Source organism: Vidua chalybeata, chromosome 4, assembly GCF_026979565.1.
Source record: "Vidua chalybeata isolate OUT-0048 chromosome 4, bVidCha1 merged haplotype, whole genome shotgun sequence".
NCBI lineage: Eukaryota > Metazoa > Chordata > Aves > Passeriformes > Viduidae > Vidua > Vidua chalybeata.
Window position 1 is genome coordinate 4,889,926 of NC_071533.1, and position 24,809 is coordinate 4,914,734.

The 24,809-nt window shown below is 41.8% G+C and overlaps 2 protein-coding genes across 5 annotated transcripts in view; one reads left to right on the forward strand and one right to left on the reverse strand.

The window, feature by feature from the left end:
- Positions 1-226: 226 nt before the first annotated feature.
- LOC128786831 (translation initiation factor IF-2-like) lies at positions 227-1,654 on the reverse strand. The gene is made up of 2 exons (XM_053940493.1): positions 759-1,654; positions 227-341 (listed from the first exon to the last, which is right to left on the reverse strand). Exons 1-2 carry the CDS (start codon positions 1,652-1,654, stop codon positions 227-229), a joined length of 1,011 nt encoding a protein of 336 aa, XP_053796468.1.
- The window catches only part of GAB1 (GRB2 associated binding protein 1), a 96,879-nt gene continuing 73,183 nt past the window's right edge, over positions 1,114-24,809 (forward strand). For 2 of the 4 annotated variants that reach the window (XM_053941291.1, XM_053941293.1), the window contains exon 1: positions 1,114-1,724. In XM_053941291.1, the coding sequence (XP_053797266.1) occupies positions 1,653-1,724 (72 nt within the window). In that variant the 5' untranslated portion in view covers positions 1,114-1,652. The remainder of the gene's footprint in view (positions 1,725-24,809) is intronic. The other 2 variants (XM_053941290.1, XM_053941292.1) reach the window with 1 other exon arrangement.

Genomic DNA, 24,809 nt, shown 5'->3' on the forward strand with positions numbered 1-24,809 from the left:
ATGCTTTTGGCAAAATATCTTCTTTGATGATCTTTCTTGTAGTGCTTAAAAATGCTGCATAATGTCATAACTATCGTGAAAAGATTTATGTTGAAATTGATGCACAGATTTTAACACCTCAGCCTTTCTCCTTTATTTTTTCCTGTTATTTCTTTGAATGCTCCTATATGCTACAACCACTGCTTTGTAACTTTTTAATACACTTATACCTAGATGAATTGTAGCATCATCGGGCTCCCTTCAGCCAAGGCACACTAGGGGGACTATTTCTCTGCAGTGGAAGATCACTGGGGCTAGACAACACAGCAGCGATCCCATTCCAGAACCTGCCATTTAGTAATCTGAAAAAAAAATCGTTTAAAAATTATAATTATTTTTGTTAAAAGTGTACTATTATTTTTCTTTATTTAATAATATATTATTTATTGATTCTATTTATTAATTTATTTGTTATGACTTATTTAACCCTTTTCTGACGGAGTGGAAAAGACAGAGAGCACCCACAGCAGAGGTGGTGAACGACCTGGACAATTAATTTTTTTTTTTTTTTTCCTTTTTTTGCTACGGCAGTTTCAGACTTGCTAAGAGGAATTTACTTAGGCCGCGCTATTTTTAATGCAGCTTTAATAGGGATCTTTAGGTTGGGTTTTGTTTGTTTGCTTGCTTGGGGTTTTTGTTTATTTGTTTTCCCCGCAGGGACCCAGCTCGTCCCTCGCCCCCGTCCCCTCCGCTCCCGGCCGCGCCGCCGCACTTCTCACCGGCCGCCGCCTACAGCTCCCAGGATCCCTCTGGAAGCGCCGGCCGGCCGTCCCTGCCTGCCTCCCCGCCGCCCTGCTTCCAAGCCCTTGTTGTTTGAAAAGGCTCCGGCGGAGTTTCGGGGGGAGCCGCGGCCCTCGGGGCGGCGCCGGGCGGGGGCAGGCGGGGCCGGCTGGGGCGGCACCGCCGCTCGGCGCCGGGGGGAAAGGGGGCTCGGGGAGGCGGAGGGGGGGGACGCGGCGCCGTGAATTCCAGGGCAAAGCCTTCCCTCACTGGCCGGCAGGGAAACGGACGCAGCCCCGGGCCACGGCCCCGGCCTCGGGGCCAGACCCCCGCCCCGCCACTCCCCGCGGAAGGGAAGGCGAGGAAGGGAAGGCAGGCGTGCTGCCGATCCCCTCCTCCCGGCGCAGGGGGAGGAGGAAGAAGGAGAAGGAGCGACCGCGGAGCCGCGGCGGCCGGCGCTGAGCTCGGAGGGGCGGGCGGGAGGGAGCGAAGCCCCCCGCGGCCCTGCCCAGCGGGAGGGTCCCGGCGGCGCGGGGGAGGCGCCACCGGCGCGGGGCGGTGGCTGGGTCCTGGATCCTGCCCCGGGACGCCGAAGTTGCGGCGGGGCGGCGGCCGCCCCTTGTCGTCTCTCTCGATGTCCGTGTAACTCGGCGGCGGCGAGGAGGAGAAGGCAGGGGGGACCCTCCCGCCTCAGCCCCGCTCGCCGCCCCGCTCCCCTCCGGCGGGCTGTTGTGCGAGACAGACAGACACACAGACCCTGCGCCCCGTCCCGCCCCGGGAGGCCGGGCCGGGCGCGGTGCTGCCGCCGCCGATCGGGGCTCCCTGTGTCCGCTGCCCGAGGAAGAGAAGGAGCAGGAGGCGGAGGGAGCGCCCCGGCGGGCAGCGGCGCAGCCATGAGCGGCGGGGAGGTGGTCTGCTCGGGCTGGCTCCGAAAGTCCCCGCCGGAGAAGAAGTTGAAACGCTACGTGAGTGCCCTCTCTCCCATTCGCGGCCCGCGCTCCCCCTTACTCTCTCCTTTCCTCCCTGCCCCGCTTCTCCCCCGCCGGAGCTCCGCGCTCGCCTCCCGCTCCCGCCGGCCCGGCCCGGCCCGGCCTCCCCGCGCGGTCCCTCCCGGCCGGGCCCGGGCGAGCCGCCCTCCCCTCCGCCTCCCCGTTCCAGCCGGGACTTCTGCACGCCACGTCCCTGCCGCTTCCTCAGCTTTTCTTTTCTTTTCTTTTCTTTTCTTTTCTTTTCTTTTCTTTTCTTTTTTTCTTTTCTTTTCTTTTTTTCTTTTCTTTTCTTTTTCCCCTTAAAAAGGGGGAGCTGAGCGGTCAGATGTTTCAGCCCAGCTTTTATCGCCTTTCCGAGAGGAGAGGGAGAGGGCGGAGTTTTCCCCTCTTCCCTCTGGGTCCGGCCTCGGTATATATGCATTTTTAAACGTAAACACTTGCCATCCCGGGGCTGGTGGCCGATTCCAGGGAGGGCGGGGGCTGCCCCGGTTCCGCGCCGCTCCCGGCGGGATTGCACCCAGGGCTGATAGCCCGGAGACGGCAGGAGCCGGGGATGCCTCGGGAGCGCTCTCGCTGGGGCGGGGGGGAGCTCTGCTCTGCTCTTGCTCTCAGCACCGGGAAAAAAAAAAAAAAAAAAAAAAAGGAGGAGGGAGTTGTGAGAGAAGCGCCTGTGTCTTTCCCGAAGTTGTTCCCGCTGTTGCTCGGTAGTGGCTGCGCTCGCAGGCGCTCCGGCGGAGCGGACACCGCGCTGCTGGCAAGAAAATGGAGCGCGTTTGCTGAGCGGGCAGATTCCATGACAGGGCACAGCGGAGCTGCGGGGCCGCCGGGGAGGCTGTCAGGTCACGTAGGAAGGATGGGTGATGCCAGGAGTCATCGCTGCTGGCTGAGCCCTTTCCCATTGGCACCCGGCTTGTTTCGCGGCATCTGTGTAATTGGGACAAAATGTTGGGCCTTTTTTTTTTCCCTCTCTTTTCTTTCATCTCCTTCATTTTTTTCCCCCCAGTGTTTTCCTTTTTTAAGCAGCTAAAGCTTCAGATTTATTTGAGAATCTGTGAATACAGATCCTAACGTGACCGTGTTATTTTTGTCTGTTAGCGATTAGCAGTCTCTTCTTGAAGAACTGTTTTGGGTGGGTTTTTTTAAATGCCAGGAGATTTGTGAAATGAGTCTCTATTTAAATTAAAAAACAATATTTGGGGTAGCCCGTTCTCTGGTTCCCAATGTCAAAAATCCTCTTTGTGCAAAGGAAAGAGAACATCCTGATGGGTCGTGGCAGGGGTCTGCTTCCCTGCTGAATGGGACATGGACTGTTTTTTTGGCCAATTCTCCACGTCTGTGTGTGTAACAGGATACCTCTTTACCAGTGTGGGTGAATTAAGAGCAGTATTCATGTTTTTAAAGACTTTTAATAAATTTTCCACTTGAACGCTATATCCTGCGAAGGGTGCTGCGTGTAAATGGACAGAGTTTGCCCTACTAAATCAATCTCATTAATCAGTCTCTAAATATGCCAACTTTTTTCCATGTAGCTGCCCCTTCAGTGTATTTATAGTTCCATTTCTATACTGGAATTACACAAGAACCCCTGACTAGAGCACTGGTCAAGTGGTTCCCTGTCCTAAAGACGTAATGCCTTAATTTTCATTTGAAAGGGGGAATCTGCTTTTTGAGTAGGCAGAGTATCAGGATGATAATATGGCAAGCTTACATTAGTGTGATTTGTTTTAACATCACCATGCACTGTAGGCCGTAAGGTCATGAGTTTAAATCCTACACGTTATTTTTGACTCTTTTCTGCTCTTGTAGAAGAAAGACACCACTTAAAGAAGGGCTTAAAGTAAAATTCCTCCTGTTTGTCTGTAGTGCCTGATCTGTTGCAGGCTGAAGGCTGACACTCCCTTCAAAGACCTAAAAGTGACCTTGGCATTATGGTAGCCGTCTTGGAGCAAACAAAAAGTTGATGTACTTAAGACAATGAACTCTAGCTGAGTTCACTGGCTGGAGAGTTGGCTTGTGCTCCCTGTAATCCTATGCTTAAGCGAAGGCACAGGCACAGAGCTGCCTTTTCCAAAGCCATGTTTTATGGTTGTAATATTTCAAGGGGCTGCACCAGATGAAAAGATGGGAAAGTGATTTCAATAGGAAACTGCTTTTCTGCAACGCATACTTTTCACAGGTATATATGGAAAATTGTAACTTCGCGCTCTATTAAGTTTTGCATGCAAATGTTGGGGCAAACCCAGGTTACCATCTGGGAATGGAGATAAAAAGTCTGATATTGCTGTCAAATATGGTTTAGTTCCTAGAAAGTGTGAAAAGGAGCACTTTGAAGCTAGTACACAGACATTGGTTTCACAGGGACTTCAGTTTTTAGTTTGAAACTGTTGGATGAGGTATTAAAGCTAACTTATACTCATTTTGAGGCTAAAAAAAGTAAAAACCCTCCAACCAACTCTGTTCTGCAGGTGGAATAATCAGATTTCCTTGAGTGCATGCCTTAATGCCATGAATGTATGTTTCCCCTCTTAGGAGTTCTCATGCCTTGTTCATGTGGTTTTGGTATGGAATTAATGTTCTGACAGCCATTGGCACCTGCTGTCGGCTCCCTGGAGCTGCTGTTCAGAACAGTTTGAGGTAATAGACTGGTTGTTTCCAGCAGCACGTCTCTGAGGAAAGTACAAGTAACTTTTGGTGCTGTTGGGTGGTCAAGATGTGGATTTAGCAGAGGAGAAGGAAAAGGGAGTTGGGGCTAAATCCTGCACAGCTCTCCACAGCCTGTGCTCTGGTTGCACGAGTACATGAAAGAACTTGTTTGTGCAGAGACATGGAGTACTGCTAAATTTCACAGCTTCTGCTATTTTATTGTATGTATTTTTTCTTCCCTTGTTCCATTGCCTTAAAATTTGCAAATGTTTATGTGCTCATTTTAACTTGCTGTGATTTTTCTGTTCTCTTATTTTTAAAAAATGTTGTTGGAAAGCCCCTTTCTCCCCATCTGTCCTTTAAAACATGATAGTAAACCTTAGCTTTGTGGTTTTCTGCTGCATTGCAGTTCTGCTGTGTATGTGCCAGTTAAAATAGCTCATGCTTTGTGGTGGCAGCACAGAGGTTTTTTACTGCCATTATGCTAGGAAACCACCAGATATTTAAACACAGCTGTCCGTGGTAAAGCAAGAAAGAAAAACTTGAAGAAGTAGGAATAAGTCTTAAATTCTCTCCTAGAATGACTATGCTTTTGTCTGGGGTAGGCTAGTACTCAGTAGGACACCTGTGTGCTTTAAATTAGAATCTTAGCATTGATGGTTGAAAGTCTACTGATGTAGTATAATAATTCCCAGTATTCTGAGGGAATCTCACCAGTGCATATAAATATCTCAAAGTCTGGTGCCAAGAGGGTGATGCCAGACTCTTTTCAGTGCTGCTCAGTGACAGGATGAGGAGCAACGGCCATAAACTAAAAACACAAGAAGTTTCACCTTAACAGGAGGAAGAACTTCTTTGCATTGAGGGTGGCAGAGCACTGGAACAGGCTGCCCATGGAAGCTGTGGACTCTCCCTCTCTGGAGACATTCCAGAGCCACCTGGACGTGTTCCTGTGTCACCTGCTGCAGGTGACACTGCCTAGGCACGGGTTTGGAATGGATGATTTCCAGAGGTCCCTCCCAATCCTAACTGTTCTGTCATTCTAATATGTCCTACTTAGAAATAGATTTTATTGGATAAAAGGTAAAACTCCATCAAACGTACTGTGTAGACTAAGCACTTTGGGACAAATTGGTTCAGATTTTTCTGTATCTAATAGACTTCCCCATTCTTCTTACAGTTCAGAAGATGATTTTTGAAAGTAAATTAAGAAACCTTAATTTTGATGTAAGTATGGCTAAAAATCCTGTGGTTATTTGACCATTCCTAGTGACAGTTAATATAGTTATTTTAAAGAAATGAGTTTAAAAATGAGAAATGGGCTTGATCTCCCTAGGATGTAAGGGGCACTGATATGATTCAGACAAAGCTACAGATAGCATCCTCTTGCTTTCTGATCTTTTCAGTTGTAGACAGTGACTAAAGAGGTGCCAGATTATTAAGCTGCTTAATTGTTATTGATGTTTAAACTAAAGGCTCAGACAGCATAGGTACAGAAGTGGAATATTTTGCTGGTTTTTTTTGTTTGGTAGTTACTTTTTGGCACTAGTCACATAGGTGCATCTTCTGTTTTCAGTAATACTTAAACATGCTAGGATATGTAAGGATTTTAAGAAATGTTATATTCATCAGATTAATTGCAATTTGGTAAAAGCTGCAGTACCTGGCCAAAGCCCTTTCTTCTGGAAGACACCTGTTTGTGTTAAGCTTTTTTTTTTTTTTTTTTTTGTGATCTTTCATCAGCATAGTGAGCGAATTTAAGAAGCTGGTTGTTTTACAGGGTAAAACCAAGCCAAACTAAGATGAGCTTGTCTGACATCATTCAGTGCTGTCCCCATGGAACAGGGTCAAGTTAAGTTAACTCAAGACAGATGAGTATTATCAAGAAACGTTATGTGACATCTTTTGTATTCTGAACTTGACTGTGCTTGTGCTACTCAAGAAGTTGCCGAAGAACTCACAGAGATTGGTGTTCAGGCAGGAAACCTTCCTTCTGGAAGGAAGTCTGGCCCTCCCCATCTGCTGTGCACTGGTCAGGAGTTTCACTTTTGATCCTTTCAAACACGGGTTAGTAAACCCTAAACGATGAAGTTCAGGCATGACTAAACACAGTGTTTTTGTGGATTATAGGAGGAAGTTGCATTGTTTTGTGTGCCAACTGAAGATGCTGATAGGATCTTGAGTATGACTTTAGGGCTGTAGCTACATCCTGAGCGAGCTATTGGGGTGTAAGCCTCACTTGAGGAGCATGGAACTCATCATACAAGTATTTGTCATCTTTGATAGCACATCAGCAGCTTTACTGACAGAGCTGCAGCACTCTTAGTGACTGACCTGTGGGTGCATGCTCTGAATTAACTCCCAGAGGATGGTTGCAGAGAGTAAGAGCAGGCACCAGCATATAAAACAGATTAAGAAGTCTAATGTGTGCATAGTAAGATTATCTTCTGCTAGTTATTTTAATTTTTATGTAGTTTACCATACTATTAATTTAAGCATTTCTGAGCTTGGGGGGTCAGATGGTGCTTGAACCACTTGAATGTTTTTTTTTCCTTGGTGTAGATAGGAATATTGGAGACCTAATTAACAGAAATTGTCCTGTTCCTCTTGAAGTTCAGGTGAACTGCTGGATACATGAAATAAGCCAGATATTCTAAATATGTTAAATGATGTGAAAAAAATTTCCTAACACCTGTGAAATAATTACTCCTAATTTGAGAACACAGTAGCCGAGAAATGAAGGAACAATCAAATTCTGACTTTTCATGATATTGAAGGTGGTTCTCAATTGGATGTATAGCAACTTATGGATACCTTTTTCAGTATTGCTTCTGTGTTTTGATAAGTCTGTTAATGAGATTTGGTGCAGCTAATCACAGGGGATTACAGTTCAATGAGAAACTAACAGGGAGCAGGGAGAAGAAGCGGGAAAATAAATCAGTGTCTGCTACTTTCTTGATGCTGCATAGTGGCTGCTCCTCCATGTGTGCACAGAGTCTTGCAGCATTGAAATCAAGTATAAGTAACATATGTACTAAGCAGAGGAAATAATGAAATAACATGATTTTAATTTCCAATTATACACAGATGAGCTTGATTTGCATGCCTTTTAGTCAATCATCAGCCCAGAGCAGCTGTGTGAAATGTCAACTGGATAAATTGAGAAAAGAATGTTTTATTGGGCAGTTTAGCTTAAAAAAGTATAGACCTTGACTGTCAAAAATGAGCATCAATTCTGGAAACCTTTGGTAGAGCAGGTAACTCTTTCAGCTGAGAGGTAATTCTTGGTATTCAACAGTCCCTTATTTAGAGGGAGAAGAAAGTGACACACAGAACTGTTTCTAGTGTCCTTTTCTCTCCCTCTTTAAGTTTTAAAAATGCTGGAATAACGGTCACTTCTGAAGCATGTTTTATTTTTGTCTTTTTTGACATAACTTTTGGATCACATTATTAGAATCAAATGCACTCTTCTACAGACATTTAGAAAACATTTACTCCCCATTAAATTTTCCTGGTGACTTTGATAGAACTGTTGGCAAAACAGTGAAAGGAACATCAGTTATTCGAAACGTAGTAAATTTAAGGAAGAGGATAAACCTGTGGGTTGTAGGTGACTCTGGCTTGGGTATGATACTTTTTTAGTCCTTCTTTCATATTTTCCTAGTCTAAAAGTAGATGCCACTGAACTATATTGGGTGAAATATTTTCCTAAATCAAGAAGGGGAGTACAACTGATGAGGTGCAAGTTTTGTTTTGACATAGAGCTAAGATTCACCTCCTTATTTTTTTATTCTCACTTTTGCAGTGTTGCAGTGACCTTTTCAAAATTACCTTAATGTTTTCTGTGCTTCGGTGAGTAATCATTTTATTGCCAATAGAAGCAAGTTCAACTGTTGCAATTTCATTGCAGTATTTCATTAGGAGGGACAGACCTTATGTCTTGCAAATTACTTGAGCAAGGCAGGCAGAAAGATCACACAGAAAGGGGTAATCTTGTCAAGGCAGGTGAGTGTTGTGTACAGGTGAATATTGTACTACAGTGTAATTTGCTGCTATTTTAGGGACTCTAATGTGAATTCAGCTCCTTATATGTACAAACAACTAGCTTTAAAGGAGTACTATGTATTTCTTTCTTTTTTCCTTTATATTTTAGTTTTTTGGAAGGCTGGAGGGAGGATTCTGCCATCTCCCAGCTGCAATAATATACTGTTTATTTTCAATTCTCTCTTTATCAATTCTTGATTAGGCTTTTACATTGGTTCTTTTATGAATTCTCTTGTTTGTTTGCTTTAGGAATAGCGTTCATCATTGCACAAATAATGTTAACTTTGTAAGTATTGTTCAATGCAAAATGCTAGTTGTATTTGTGAACTTTTTTTTTTTTTTAAAGAAAAGCACCCCTGGCTGTTGACAAAGGTTTTGTTTCTCATGATGAACTTTTGAAGCTCTTTCAAACTTGCCACAGTGCTTTTAGTTGTAAAAAGTACTCTTATGTTACGTAGTATCTGATTGTCTCCTTAGTAGTATCCAGCGAGGAAATGTTTACAAGGTAACTTTCTGTGGGATGAAAGAGACAGAATTAGCTGTTGAACTCTCTAACCATCTTTTTCTTGGTATGTTTTTGTTTTTCAGCTGAGAAGGAATATATCTAATTGCTTTTTATGCCCAAAATTACAACTCTATGATTAAACTCCCTGGGGTTATGGTGACACATTTTTCTTCCTTTTTTTTTTTTTTTTTTTTTTTCTTGGTAAATGGCAGTTATTTGGGGTAAATGGCAAATGGGGTATTTGGAGTTGTCTCTCTTGGAACTGGTGGCACAGCAGCATGTAATTAAAAAGGTCAGGCAGCTATGTCCATAGCTTTATAAGGCTTGTGTATTATTAAATATAATATCTCTGCATAATGCAAATAATTCTGTTTAAAAACATACCTGGAGAAAGAGGTGCTACTTCAGCTAGGAAGCTGTGCCAAGATCCAGCCTCTCCCTTCAGACAGCCAAGTTTAGGCCCCACATCAAGAAGTGAATTAAATGAAAAGCTTTTGCTCCTTTTTATTTTGTACAGCAATTTCTTGGCAGACTGATTTAAGAAGAATTACGCTTCTTCAGGAGCTGTGCTTGTTCTTTTGTCTGAGAATTTCTAGGAAGCCAGAAAAAAGCTTTTCCCTCTCTGTGTTTTTTAAAAGGAGGTAATTTTTGCCTTCTGCCACAGGCTGGCTAGCTCGGATGAGAAACCTTGGTGGGGCTGCCTGGTGGCAGGTGCCTTGGGGGTACCTGGTGGCTGAGGATGGTGGCCAGGCATTGGGATAACCTTGCCTAGCAGGAGAAAAGCAACCTTGTCCCTTTGCCTGTTCCCCACACGAGTTTTCCAGCCAGCTCACTGGTGACATGTGGGTTGTTCTGCTGCTTTGTAAGTGAAAACAATGCCAGATAAACCCTTCATAGCAGTGGAGATAGTGGCTGTCGCAAAGTAAATCTGCTTCCCCACCCACTTCCCAGCACAGCCAGCCTTGGGGCAGGGTGATGGCAGATGTGCTCCCTCCTTCCTCCTGGGTAAGCTGTCTCCACCCCGGGAGGAAGAATGCAATGGGTTTCAGTGGAGCACTCCAGCAGGCTCCTCTCTTTGGGGCTACAGTCACCACCAGGCTCTTCAGTATTTCTGCCTCAAAGGAAAAGGGGGGAAAAAGAAAAGCAACACAAAATTAGACTTTGGTTTATTTTTCTATGTTGTCTGGGGTTTGGGATTTATAAGCAAAATAAACCCTCTGTAGAGGTGTTTATTTCTGACAGTAGGAGTTCACTGGATTAGATTTGGGGTATGGAATAAGAATACAGGAAGCTTTTCAAACGCAGTTCAAATAGGCCTTTGATGCAGTCAACACAGAAGAATTACAGTGCTTTTGGGAGGGGTATTAAAAGGGTTAATACACAAATGATAGGAGATGAAAAGTGAATTTTGAGTTTCAAAATGGAATGCTACCCTTTTCTAAAAAAAAAAAAATCCATTCTGAATGTTGTGTGTCAGTTTGTCATTTTGCCTTTGTATGAAGAAGAACTGCACTGAGTCACGTAATGTGTTAGACAAATGTTCCCATTCACACTTAATGCATGTTTCTGTTACAGTTTTCTGATGCTTGTGTTTCCATGTAGATTCTTAAACAAGATCAGATGTAGTGGAGAAGCTGCACCTGGGTTTGGGATGGTGCAGGGAGAATTGCTGCTTTATAAGGAAAGCTTTTTGAAACCAGTCGTAAGTCCATATACAGAATTTAACAAACATTTATGATTTTTAAAAATGCATATACATATCTTTGATCCTTAAAAATGGAGTAAAATACTGACAGCAAGTGTGCCCCTTTGCAGCAAACACTGAAAAGTAAGGAATTTATTAGGAAAGAGATGGTGGGGATAATTTATTTGATGCTTCTAATGATTGTTATAAGGATTGGTATGTGTTTGTTTCATCAATAAACAACCAAGAAAGAGGATGTCAGAGTAATGTATGAACTTGATGTGAATTGACAATTTGTCCTTGCATTGTTTAATTAAAAAAAAAAAAAAAAAAAAAGAGGGGGCAGGGAGAAAGAGAGGGGTGTTTGGAGTGTAGTTTGAAACAGAAGAGGCTGGTGTTTTCCAGGGCAAATGAGGCGGTGGAATGCTCTGCCATGTGGTATCCACACTGGGAATGCAGGAGATTCTGGGGAGGCTTGGAGAGAATCCCCCATCTGTAAACATCAACACTTGCAGGTCTAGGCTATGATAAGAGGAGACTTCTAAAATGTCACGTTGTAACTGGTTCCTTTGGTTCACTTGTGTGATCCAGTCATTTCCTAGTTCTGCTGATGGGCAGGAAGAGTCAGAGGTAGGCTGTGATTGTGATGCCATCTGGCAGTTCTGCTTTCCTAGAAAGTAGTGATCTATATGAACTTCATTTGAGATTTAAACTACAAACTGACAAAAACTTATTCTTTTTGAATCTATTACTTCTTACATAATTCTGTGATTTCTTTTGGTGCTCTTCATTAAAGAAATGTTTTCTTTCAATTACTTGTTACACTGGGTGATGTTCTCATGGTGGCATTAGACAAAATTGTTGTTTACAAAATCCTTCCCAGTTGCTAAGGGAGATAATGTTAATAAGTGCAAGAGTAGGGATGTCAATAAGTGTATCTTCCTGAATCTTGCATGTACTGGTGCATTTCCATTCCCTGCTTGTATGCAATTATTGCTGAAATTATTAGCATCATGCTGTGTGAGCAGGTTTTGCAGTCTAATGGCTTGTTACTCAGTGTGAAATAATGCCCTCAAAGCTGAGGTCATGTCACACTCTTAGTTATGACGTATCTAATGCAGTTGTCAGTGTGCACAAATGAAGGAAAATTGCATAAGCTTCTCAGCACTGTGAAAAATAACTAAAATGACTCTTCACTACCAAAGGTTTGTCAGCAGAGAGGACACACTTGTATTCATTTAGGAGTCAGTCATTACTAAAATAAAACCTGCTTTTTTCTTTTCTGGAGTTTTGGTGTGGGGAAGGGAGAAGATCTAAACTGAAGAGTAGCATACAAGTGACTCATTAGTGTAAATTGGGAAACTTAACCCTGGTTTCATCCCAGGGTAATTTTGTCCAAGGACAAGTAACTACAGAGTTTTCTGCTATGGTGTGGACTTCAGTGCTAAGTTAATTCACAGTCTTTTGAATTTTTCCTTGATCTGATGGCTCTGTTGGTCTGTGAATCTCTGCAGCTCCAGGGAAAAAAAAAAAAAGAGCAGGAATTTATTGTCTGATTTATAAAGAGAATGACAGGAAGATCTTTACTGATAATATAATGGAGGCACCTCTATCATTACATAAATTTGAGGGTATTCTTTGGTGGAGTTTTCTTACAGTACAGCCATAACTCACTGTGATACAAATCTGCTTGTTTGCTGCTTTAGCCTTGAAACTGGCATGTTAATAATGCAGATTATTACCGCAGTTTAAGAAACTTTAAACTTCTGCTGGGATCTAACAAATTGTGGATGAGAGGTGCAAAGTCGTAAGCAGCACTGCTGAGATTGCTTCCAACAACTGCTGGGAATGCAATGCTATTCCCATTGGGGTGCATCTCCTGCCTTCTGCTTACGGGAAGAGGTTTTCCTGTCAGACTCTGCAAGCAGCATCAGACAGCTGGAGAGTGTTCCTAACTGCCTTAGCTGGCTGGAGAATGAGCTCTTTGATCCTTTGCTTCAGGTAGTTTTTGTTTGAAGGGAGGGCAAATGAAATGCTCCCTGAAATCTCAGTCTGCTTAAATGAAATAAGGAATAAGGAAGACTGTGATCTGTCCTTTTCAACTGGGAGACTGAGCTAGACAGATGTTTCTTACTCAGTACTGAGGAGGAAAGTCCCTGGCTAGGGACTCTAGAAGGAGGGTTAAAAGGTGAAGGAATCATATGGGGGACTCCTGCTGCAATGATGGATTCAGCCCTGCGCAAGTGGGATCAAAGATACAAAACTCGTGTCTCTTCATCCTTTTCCTCCTCCTCCTTCCTCTCATTGCAACTACTTTATGTTTATTTTTCTACTTTTAAATTGCATAATTTAGTCCTTCCTGTCACTTCCTAATGTCTGAATCATAGATAGTTCTTCCTGCCTGCAGTAAACAAACATTTTACTCCTGGCACCTTTCCAAACATTGAGATTATGTTTATGAAGGTGGAGGGGGTCCCTCTGGCAGTGTGCTTGGGAAGCTAATTCAGTTGTGTACAGGTTGGGTAAGCTGCTTACTGCATGCTTCTGTGCCCAGCTGATTTCCTTGTCTTTCCAATCTTCCAAACTGATGGAACTGCTGGGCTTATCAGGGCCAAGCAGGTGAATGGTAACAGATGACAAAAGCAGAGCATAAACAGTGGGCTATGAGCTTCTGCAGTTAATGACAGTAGCAAGTAGATTGCCTCAAGTCTTGCTGCTGTTGGTGGTGCCCCTTGGCTCTCTCACACCTTGCATATAGGTACAGTGGTGTGGGTCATCTAACTAGTCACTTGGGAGAAACACTGCTTGGTCTAACACTCAGGCTTTGCTCATTTTTTGGATTCTTTCACTGCAAGGCAAGAAGATAACACAGGATATTTTGGAGCATGTGTCAGCCTGCTATATATCTTAGACCACATTTGTAAAAGCTGCAAGATAGAAGTGTGTCATCCTCATTTTTCATGTTATTTCTCGTCTTTCTTAGCTTTGAAAATATTTTATTTTATTTTATTTTTGAATTGACTGTGACTCCAGAATGGTACAGAGAAGACACAGCTAACACCCATGGTGGCTTCCCACCTCTCCTGTTGCATTTGCACTCTTTTTACTGATTACTGTCCTTTGGGAAGAAAATTCATCTTGGGTCATCCTAGACCAGTCTCACAATGTTTTGAACACTACAGCTCCTGCACTGCATGTGGAACTATTAAATGGACTTCATTTGGTAAATGGAGACAGCAGGGGAAAGATACAGTCCTTTGTTTGGCAGCTTTGCACTTGCACCTTCCTGCTCATCTGTGCCTCCTCGCTTCGATCTCTGGTTCTTACTACTAAGATGCAAGAAGGTGAGAATAAGTTAAATATGTTTAGGATGGATTAGATGAGGAAAGAACACTCTGAATATTAGGTTGACTTAATTGTGCTTTCTTGTAAAAGATAAAGAGATTGCCTTTTTCTTAAGTTACAACTTACCCTGACTTTTCTGACAGTGTTGTTTATAGCATAGGAAGCATATTCTCTATACAGATGATCTAAAAAACCTGCCAAAACCATTTTGCAGGTTGTGCCAATAAGACAAAACAACAGAATGTTACTCTAGCCTAGTTTAGTACCAGTTTAAGAAAAGACAATTGAAGCAAAAAAGCCCTGCTATTACATGCCATAGGAATGCCTCATGTTCCAGTTTGTTCTGGCTGAGGCTGCATATGCACAGGGACGTGAGGCTTTCCCTTGTGCCATCTTTTCTCATCCAGTCAGTAAATGCATTAATGAAGTTCCTCAGAAAGATAAGTTTGAGAGACTTTGAACCTGAGAGCTTGTTTTAGTTGTGGTTGGGTTGGATACCCTTTTTGCCATCATTGCCTACTTGCAGTGTTTGCCCATGTGTAATGAAAGAATTTACATTTTATTTTGCAATAGTGGCAGGAGTTACTTTTTCCTATGGTTGGGGTTGAAATGACTTTTCTGTATGTGGAGTATGAAAGTAATTTCTTGGGGTTGCAATTTGTGTAATGTACCATTGTACATACTAGGGAATTGGAAAGAAAGCATTGTGATAGAAGACAGCACCCTCTTAATAGTATATTCCAGTCTAAAATCATGGCAACCTCTTTCATAATAATATTGTACCATGTGGAAACAACTACATGAAAATATTTTTATCTGTTTGCTACATGCATTTTGGAAATCTTGAAACTTAACAGTACATATTCAAATAAATGCCATGTTAAATAACGTAGAAAATACTTACGTGTCCTTTCTACGCCATGTGGTGAAAGTTTTGCTGAATCAGGAACAAAAATGTAAGGGCTGGGTCCTGTAATTATAGTATTATATAGCCTGTCTCCTATTGTCTTTCAAGCTCGTAATATAAAGTGTTTTGGTTAAAATGAAGATAACAAAGTACAATGAAACCAAATTTTGCAAAGTACAGTGAAACCAAATTTGCGTTACTTCGTCTTGTAATGTTCCATGGTACTATTTTATCAGTTCTTGTCAATAAACATCACAGTGGTGTCCAGATCTTTCCATTAGAATTTGAGGTTATTAAATTATACTCTTGTATTGAATTTCAGTGATTGCATTCTTGTCATTCATCTGAGGCTATGACAATCTTGACTACTCAAAGGATGTTGGGCTTTTTATTTCTTTAAGAAGACATAAGTGGTATTAAAGTGAAATGTGATGGAGTGTTGTATGATTTTTAGTAACTTGTTAAGCAGTGCTTCTGAGTTGCTTGTGAAATTTCAGTAAGTCTCATTGTAAAGTGCAAATATTTCTCTAAGCAATTGAACTATGCAGCCTTAAGTTGCTATTAAACACCTATATAGTATTATGAAAAAAATCCTGCTAAGCTTTATTCCAAAACTTGTGACTGTGGATAGGTGTAAGCCAAGAAAATGGTTGTGGCTATAGTAGAAACATGCTTTCCCATGAAAATAAAATCCAGGGATCTAGCCACTGTAATTGTGCAAGACATTATCATAAATGTGATGTCATAGTCTTTGCAACTTTCTGAAGGGGTAGTCTGATTTTGAAATCAACCAAGTAGTGAATAACAAGCCTCTGAACTGGCTGAGACAACAGCAGACAAGTCTGCATCAACTGGGGAAAGCAGTAATCTCCTTAGTGAATTAAACTATTTCAAAATAGAACTTGTTGACTCAATGTGTTAATCTTGGCTTTTCATGAAGAAATGCAGCATCCAACACTGATTAACTACTTTTTTTTATAACAGATCCCTAAACTGCAGGCTACACAGTTAAGAAGAGACTGATTGGAAGGGAGCTCATTGAGGCTATTAAACGTAACTTTTCTGAACTGCAGTTTTCCTCTGGTAGCATTTAAACATTCTTATTCACCTGTAGAAAAAGGTCCCAAGATGCAGATGGGATTGCAGGACTGAGCTTTTGATTTATGAGAACAATTTCACAAGGGTGAAATTACCCAAGGGTGTATTGTGAAGATTAGAACCCAGCAAATCTTTAAGATTTCAATGGCATAATTCAGAAGGTTTGTTTGGGATAATTATTGTATGCGATAACAAGGACATATTGCTTGAACTGTAACTCTGTTAGTCATGTGTTATTGTAACTTAAAAAAAAAAAAAAGGGAGAGTCCTCCCAAGCTTGTTATGGGTCTTGGTTAAAAATTAAGTATGTTTAATGAAATTATTTGAAAGAGCAAGTTGAAATTCAATTGAGTGTGGTAAAACTTACCTCAATGTCCAAATAAGGATATATTCTAAATGTAATCAAAAGCACAGTTCATGTTTTTGAGTGATTACCAGAACCTCTTTATATATATAGTAATTAAAGCAGAATTAAAGCAGTTGAAACAGCTTCAGATTTAGTGATGTGCCAACAAAATATATCTCTGTGCCTTCCTAGTAAGAAATAGGAGAATCAGAGAATCTTCACAAAACCTCCATTCCAGTGGTTTTAGGTAAAAACACGGGTAAAGAAATAAGTCTTGCAGTGCCCAGAAGGTGATGTGTGAGGGGTCAGCTGGAGCAAAATTCAGAGCCAAGAGCCTTCCTAGAAGGTGAAGCCTTGGCTTTAGCCTGGCTCAGTCTTTCCTCGAGACTTTTGCAAATGCCTGCAGAGGCCTACAGGTGACCTTTTCCAAGCTGATACCCATTCATTCTATTTATTTTTTTCCTTTTCCACCTTTATTCACTTTAGAAGCAATCAAAAACTCCTTGCTTGAGCTCTTGCACTTAGCCTTGTGGCATAATACCCAGTTACTCTTGTAACTTAATTAATATCTTCCCTAAAAGGTAGTAGTCTTTTATTTTCCTTTTTTCCTTTTCCTTTTGGTCTCACTTTCCCTTGAAGATCTGCAGCTTCTGTGGCAGCTTGTATCTGCTCATCTTTGCTCTGCCTTGCCATTGATCTGTCTGTGGATGGCTCCTCATGCTCATTGTATGTAAACTTTGCATCAATGGCACACACTCAGTCTCTCTGCTCCTAAATGCTGCCTTTTCTCAGACTTGTTTTCTGTATCCTACCACTAATGTTTTGCTACCAAATTTAGTGCATTTTCTGTTTTCTTGGAAGTTGTCTTTGAAGCTGACATCTCTGTTCCTTTAACATACACCCAACATCTTCCTGACATTTAAGTCTCTTTGCCACTAGAATTGCCCATTCCAGGAACTTGTAGATGGCCTTGCCCACATTCATCATTGGCTGGGCATGTAGGCATTTACCAGACAGAGCTCACTGTAGCTGTTTTTGTTTTGTTATGGTTTGGTTTTTTTGGTTTTGTTTTGGTGGATTTCATTTTGGTTTTTGTTTGGTTTTTTTGTTTGTTTTTGGTTTTGGGGTGTTTTTTGGTTTTTTGGGTTTTTTGGTTTTTTTTTGTTTTTTTTTTTTTTATTTTTATTTTTTGATGTCAGTCCTCCCTGAGCCTCCTTTTTTTCCAGGCTACAGATCTCCAGCTCTTTCAGCTGCTCCTCACAGCACTTGTGCTCCAGACCCTACCCCAGCTCCATTGTCCTTCTCTGGACATGCTCCAGAATCTCAATGTCTTTTTTTTTATGGAAGGACCCAAACCACAGGATTTGTGGTGTGGCCTCACCAGTGCTGAGTACAGGGGGACAATCCCTGCCCTGGTCCTGCTGGCCACACTACTGCTGATGCAGGCCACGATGCCACTGGCCTTCTTGGCCACCTGGGCACGGCTGGCTCGTGCTCAGCTGCTGTTGGCCAGCACTGCCGGGTCCTTTTCTGCTGGGCAGTTTTCCAGCCACTCTGCCCCACCCTGTGTTGCTGCCTGGGGTTGTTGCAGCCCAAGAGCAGGACCCAGCACTTGGCCTTGTTGAACCTCACACCATTGGCCTCGTCCCACTGATCCAGCCTGTCCAGATCCCTCTGCAGAGCCTTCCTGCCCTCCTGCAGATCAACATTCCCAGCCAGTTTGGTGTTGTCTGTGAACTTACTGAGGGTGCTCTTGAACCCTCATCCAGATCATTGATAAAGATATTACTCAGGACTGGCTTATATATCTCTAAATGCCACAAACTGTTTTTTCTTCATAGATTCATAGAATGCAGTCTTCTTGACAATTGTATTTAAAGGCATTCATAACTGCTCTACATCTCTATAGAGATTTATATATTATTGTTTTTCCTGAATGCTCGAGATTTATCTCTGGTTTTAAACTCTGCACTGAGTTTGGGATTAAGTGATAAAACTATTTTCTGAACTATTAGAACTAGAGGGGTTTTTTTTGCATTCCATTCTCAATCAGGATGGATTTCTCCTATTATATGTACCAGGGATCTGTGAGGTTATTCTATTCACTTGTGTATTTTTGTGAAATGCTCTTATGTCTATACTGAGGGAAGGAGCTATATACAAATTTTTCAGAAGACTTCATGCTGGAAAACATCTCTTTCTCTGCTTTGAAAGAATGTAGCAGGCTTTACATGCAATTGCTCTTTTTTAGTCTAATCTGGGCAGGTTTAGAGATTCCTTTGTAGCTTGGACTTTGCCCATATGGAAGTCCATGAAGGCCAAAATGGATTGAATTTGTATGTAGACAGAATTGACAGAATAGAGACTGGTGAGCACAGGAATTATCTCTCCTCTTTTGGGAGTGCTGCCAAGATAAGCTGCTGTCTCTGTATCAGCTGTAAAGTTTCTTTGTGGTCATCCTTCGGTAAAGCCCCAAATAGAGTGCATGGTTCAAATTCCACTGCGATATAAAAGCAAACACAAATATGAAAGCTGACCCCTAAAGGAATGCAATTTTAACTATAAAGCCAAATTTTCTTTCATTTAATGATCTCACTACTTTAATAATAAATTAATTAGGTTTTTTTAAATTTTATTTTTAGTGTAACAAAACCTGAAGGCAATGGAATTCACAACATGCATTCATTCTGTCATCTGAATGAGGTAGAAAGTTTTGGAGTCTTCAGGTGCTTTGACAGCACGTGTCTTCCGTGGACTGTGCCTCAATTGGTACATTCCTCCCAAACTGTGTCAGGGAAGTCTGAAGTGATTTGGGGCTGGAAGTGGTGACATGGCCACGGGGACTACTGCTTTCTATTTTCACAAGTCTTGAGAAATTCTCTAAGAATGATGTGTGACAAAGCAGAATTAATTACTATGCACAGGAGATAAGCCCCATATCGTATGTGCCACCCTTTCCAACTCAGAATATTCTGTGATTTGATGATGTAATCCAAGCCTGTTGCTGTCCAAGAGGAAATCGTTGAGTGAGCCCCCCTCACCAGGATCCTGCACAGATCCTGCACGTAGTGGCACAGATCAAGGCACCGAGGGCTGCTGCTGGTTGAGCTAAAACTGACCAGGCTGCATGTTTTGAGTTTTGCAATGACCCTGACTGGGGGGAAAAAAGATAGAGCTGTTTGCATTTCGATGGAAAGGCAAACTGGAATTGGTCCAGACCTGTTTGTGCACTCTCCAATTGTTGTGCTGCATCAATCTGTGCAAAGTATTCCTGAAAGGGGAGTCCAGGAGGGGGATGGAGAAGGTGATGGCTTGTTATTTTCTGATCTTACTAACCAGCAGTGTTCTTAATGGGAATAACTGGAAATGAGGAGGCTACTCAGGTGTAATGAGGTTTAACTAATGTAACCAATGTTTCAACTTGTTCTACTGCATGTTTGCTCTAAGGCTTGTTTACGTATTGTATAAGCCAAACTAGCCTGTCTTGTTGGGTGAGTGTGGTAAAGTCTGCAGAGTTATGCGAATGTGCTGTAATATCTTACATAGCATTAACAAAATACGCCCCTGTGCTGTGACACACTAATGGCACATGAAATCTCTGTGCTTTTCAGAAACATCTCAGAATGATAATACCAATTTTTTGCAGATTGTGGGAAATCAGGCACACTCAAAAAATACCATAATACCAGCCTTTTGAATTAAAAACATAAATCAAGGGACATGAGTTCCTGACAGAGGAAAATGGGAGTTGCAGTTTTTCTTATTGATGGTCTTCTGGATTGTTCTGAAATATAGTGAACATGTGTTGATGGACAGTTTGTATCAAGTGAGGGGACTTATTTTTCTTTTTTTTTAAACCCCTTTCCCAAGCTCACTGCTTTATTGGTCTCCTGGTGACCTTTTGGAGTTCATCACAAGAATATTTTTGGTATTTCATATAATATAGCTACTATGAACAGCTTCTTTCACTGAGAAAATCTAGGGTAATAAGAATGTAGCAGTCATTGTCCATAACACTTCTAATGCTAAGGAAATTTTTCTTTTCCTCTTGGACTAAGCTTCGTGAGTTAATACAAAGCAGAATATAGGAAAGAATTTTTCAAGTGAGCCAGTTAATCAGAGCTACTGTAAGTTGATCACTATTGTGCTGAACAGAAAAACATGAAATTAGTCTGGTTGTGAACCAAGTTCTGCAGTTAATACATGTTTTACCAGTTTTGTTCATGAGAACTGCTTCAGCTATAGAATCAGGTCTGTTGTAAAAATTTGGAGCTTTGATGCCTCGAATTACTTTTTGAATCCCTTTTGAACATTAGTATGCAATGCTCATTTGTCTCCAAGAATTTGAAGTTTCTCAAAAGAGTTGATGTTTCCTTCAAGAGAGTTATTCAGAATAGTTATCTAGATGAATTGAAGTATCTAATTACAATCCATTGATTTAATGACCTTTGAAGAAAAATGTTTTGATAAAATAGAAATATTTAATTATTATTTCTGTTACAGCAAAAAATAAAGTATTTTAGTTTTACACAAAAGCAATAATAAAATTTAATCAGAAAACTAAAAATACAGCTCCATTGAAGCAATATATGTTTCCAGATTTTTTTGCTTCTGCTCATCCCACTCTCCCAAAAGGTTGGAAGGATATGTCCCTTCATAATCTTTGATTTTCCTGATTTTTCCTGTTTTGAGAGCCTTCCTAACGTGCTTATCATAGTTTGCTTGGAATGGATTGTTCTGAGTTTCTTAGGGTAACTTAAAGTGGAGATAGTGAGCCTATATTTATGTATAGATTACCATGTGTGTTGCATCTCAAGTTATCTGACCTCCATAATCTGTGTTACAGGAAGAAGGTTTGTGCAAAATGCTGGTTTTACAACTGGAGAGGCCATGACCAATAGTGATTTTTATCTGGAAATAGTAGCTAGAAAGGAAGATGTTCCCTCATTTGAAACTTCTCAGTAGTTTGGTTTTTTGGTGGTTTTGTTGGGTTTTTTTCTTTTCATTATCTGAATTTTAATTCCAATTATTTTGTGTGCCATGTAAGAAACTGCTGTTTTCAGACTATAGTGATGTTAGCCCTGAGTGTGTCGCCACAGGCCGCCAGCCAGGTAATAATTAGCATTGACTCTATGATTCTCAGAAGGCTGATCAATCACTTTATTATACTACACTTATTAAGAAAACCCATCGCCCTTACCGACAGCCACGATTCAGGTGGACTCAATTGGTTCTCCAATCCAAACACCATCACCATTGGTTAATTAAGAAACTACCCTTTGGTAAACAAATCTCCATAACACATTCCACATGTTCACAACAACAGGTGCAGCAAGTGAAGATAAGAATTGTTTATCATTCTTTTCTCTGATCTTCTCACAGCCTTCCCCAGGACAATGCTTGGGAAAGTTGTGCGTTGCTCTCTGTGGCCAGAGAGCTGCTGCCACACCATAGAGATGAAAATCTGGCTTTCCCTGGTGGTGCTGGTGGAGCCAGCGAGGGGCAAGGAGCACTGTGAAGGTGTTAGACTTCACAATCCTGTATCACAGTGTCTGACACTCCTGTGTGTTGAGAAACCTACAGGCAGACACTCAGCCTTGAAGTAAAGTAAATTGTGACTGGTAAATTTTAAACTTACTTTGGAGTAGAATAGGTTTATTTAGCAAACTGGAGATAGAACAATTCCTTGCTGCTCTTATTGCTCTTATCACCTTAAACTGAGAGCATGCAGAGAAGAATTGAGTAATGTGGGCTGCATGCACTGTGGGTGATTGGACGGCCTTGTATATTTACATTTGACTTATTATAGTATAGTCATTCTTCTTCATCTTCTAAAATTAGCAAAGTGCAGCACAATTATAATACTTTCATGCACTGGGATTAGCTTTGCATTTCATTAGTTCATTGGTTCTTGTTTATGCTATGTCAGTTCAGGAAGAAAATGTTAAACTGGAATAACTTGTTTTGAAAGTTCAGTACAAGTGTGTGCTTTCTTCATCTCTAGTTTTGAATCTCCCACCTCTTCTGTTAATGTGAGTGTCTGCCTACCTGTCCTCTCTGCTGAGTTGTAGACACCACCGCGGAGCAGCATCAAAGCAGTTTATTTGCTTTCAAATACATGCATGCATTTGATGAGAAGTTTTTAGTTGACACCCCACTAAATCCTCCTTTTTTTTTTTTTTCTTCCCTCCTCCCCCACACAAATATTTTTAGGACAAGATTTACTGATAAAAATAGCAACAAGTTAGAGGCACCTTGCTTTAGCTTGGTTATGCTTCTTGTTAGAGACTGATGTTTGTGCTTGTCTGTGCAGTGGCCTTTGTCACCTGGAGGGCACCATGCTGCGAGTGGCCACTTCTTCTAAGTCACAGCCTTCAGCAAAAGTGGTTTTTAACTGTTTGGGGTCAGAAAGTTTGGTCAGAAATGTGAGGGCAGCTTTTCTTCTCCCCCCTCAGCCTTTGCTGATGTAGGGCTGGAGGCTGCTCCCTGCACCTCTCCCCGCTGCTGTGGGGCTCTGTCTCACTCCATGCACAGCGTTCCAAGGAGACCACCAAGTGTGTCTGACTGTCCCCAGGGAACCCTCAGAAGTTCCTGCCCCTCTGCCTTAGGCTGGCACTGCTGCTTTGCTTGTGCACCTTGTGGGGTTTCTCTCACCTGGGCTGGGCACTGGTGGGAACGGAGATGGCGGTGTTCCTATGGGAAGTCAGGCTGTTGTGTTTATCTTCCTCGAGCACCGCTTTAAAGTTATCTGGCAAGGAGTGCACACTCTTTAAAGATCACAGTCTTGCAGTATTTTTATGAGGACTTTGAAAGGCAAAAGAGCGCTCGGCTGGGCTAGCGGGCAGATGAATGGCTGCGGCCCTGGGGCCTCACGCGCTGCTGGAGCGCGGCGCTAACGAAGCCTTCAGACAAAACCAGAAGGATGAGGCAGTCGGCAGTCACATTTCTCTTCCTCCTGTGACTTGGTGCAGAGGCTGGAGTGAAAGATGACACAGTTGCCCTTAGACCAATCTTCAGGGTGCAGCCACGCGCTTCATCTCGGTGTCTTTCGTCTCGGTTGATGTTAATGGAAGTGGCCTTTTTCGCCACACATTTTTCCTGCTTGCAGGCTTCTCGGTGACCTTGTCGTGAAGTCATAAAAGCTTGAATCTTTGCTATCGCAGTCCTTGCCATAGCAACACGCGTCATAGCCGAATAATTATTTATTTAATGGGTTTAATTATGAAAACTGGGAAAGGCACTTACGAAAACTGGATCAGGTGGGGGGAAAAAAAAGCAATAGTTTTAAAGTAAAAACAAAAAGCAGCAACACTTTCATGATACCGGAGACAGGAATAAGTTAAGTACTGCAGCTTTGGTTTTAACTGCTTTACTTTCTTCTCTGTCTGCCTTTTCTTCCTTTTTAATTGTTTTTTCTTGTCCACTGTGCAAAAACCATGCAGCTGTTTCAGTGTTTCCCCCCTCCCCCATTTTCAAACCTATAAATACACTTCCTTTGTTAGGTTGTTCCTTAAAAGCTTCACTTCCAGATAGCTTTGCTATTGAAAATCTTCCATCTTTCAATTTCCTGCTATCGTGTAAAAAATAATTAGGAAACCCAAAATCAAATGCTCTTTTTCAGTCTTCAATTTTTAGATTGTCTACAGCTTTCACTCTGTATATTCAGAAATCAGTGTTTCTATTGACAAACCTTCTCAGAAAGAACAATCTATAGGAATAAAATTTGAAGCATTTAAGAACATACAGACACCAGCATATTTGTAGAGTAGAGAAACTGTGTATTTTTTATAGCAATGACTGCTGTGCTCTGGAGGATTTCCTCATTTATTCTTATCAGTTTATACACCAAAATTTACACAATCTGCAGCACCTGGTGGACTGATCTCTGATCAGTAGTTGTTCTTTTTCCTTCATTCACGAGGCAAGAATGAAATGAGACAAATAGCTTTATTGATTCCATTTCAAATTTACTGACATGTTGGGAATCTTTCAATTTGAATTGATAGAGAACTCAGTGGTCAGAGCAGAAAAATACCTGGACTCCTGGCAGAGATGCCCTTTCCTTGTCTCTGCTTTCATGCCACAAATACACTGAAGGCACATTGTGAAATATGTCTTGGAGACAGAGCAATGAATTGTTAATCCAGGATGGGGTTAGAATTTCAGATTTTTGAACTTTTGGCATGGAGAGAAGGGTGGGGTTTTGGAAGGAAATTCATTTGTTGGATCGTGGTATAAAATGCAAAGACTTGACGGAATAGCTCAAAAAATAACTTGGAACAACTTTTCTGTTGAAGTTATTACTGGTGTCAGAAGCCATCACTAGTGAATATTCCTGCTCAGGCCTGATGCATGGAAGCAGAATTTCCTGGGTTTGTGGTGTGTGTTTGTTTTTGCTGGGTTTTTTCTTAGGGGTTTGGGTTGGGTTTTTTGGTGTGGGTTTTTTGGGGTTTTTTTTGTGGGTTTTTTTGGTTTTTTTTTTTTTTTTT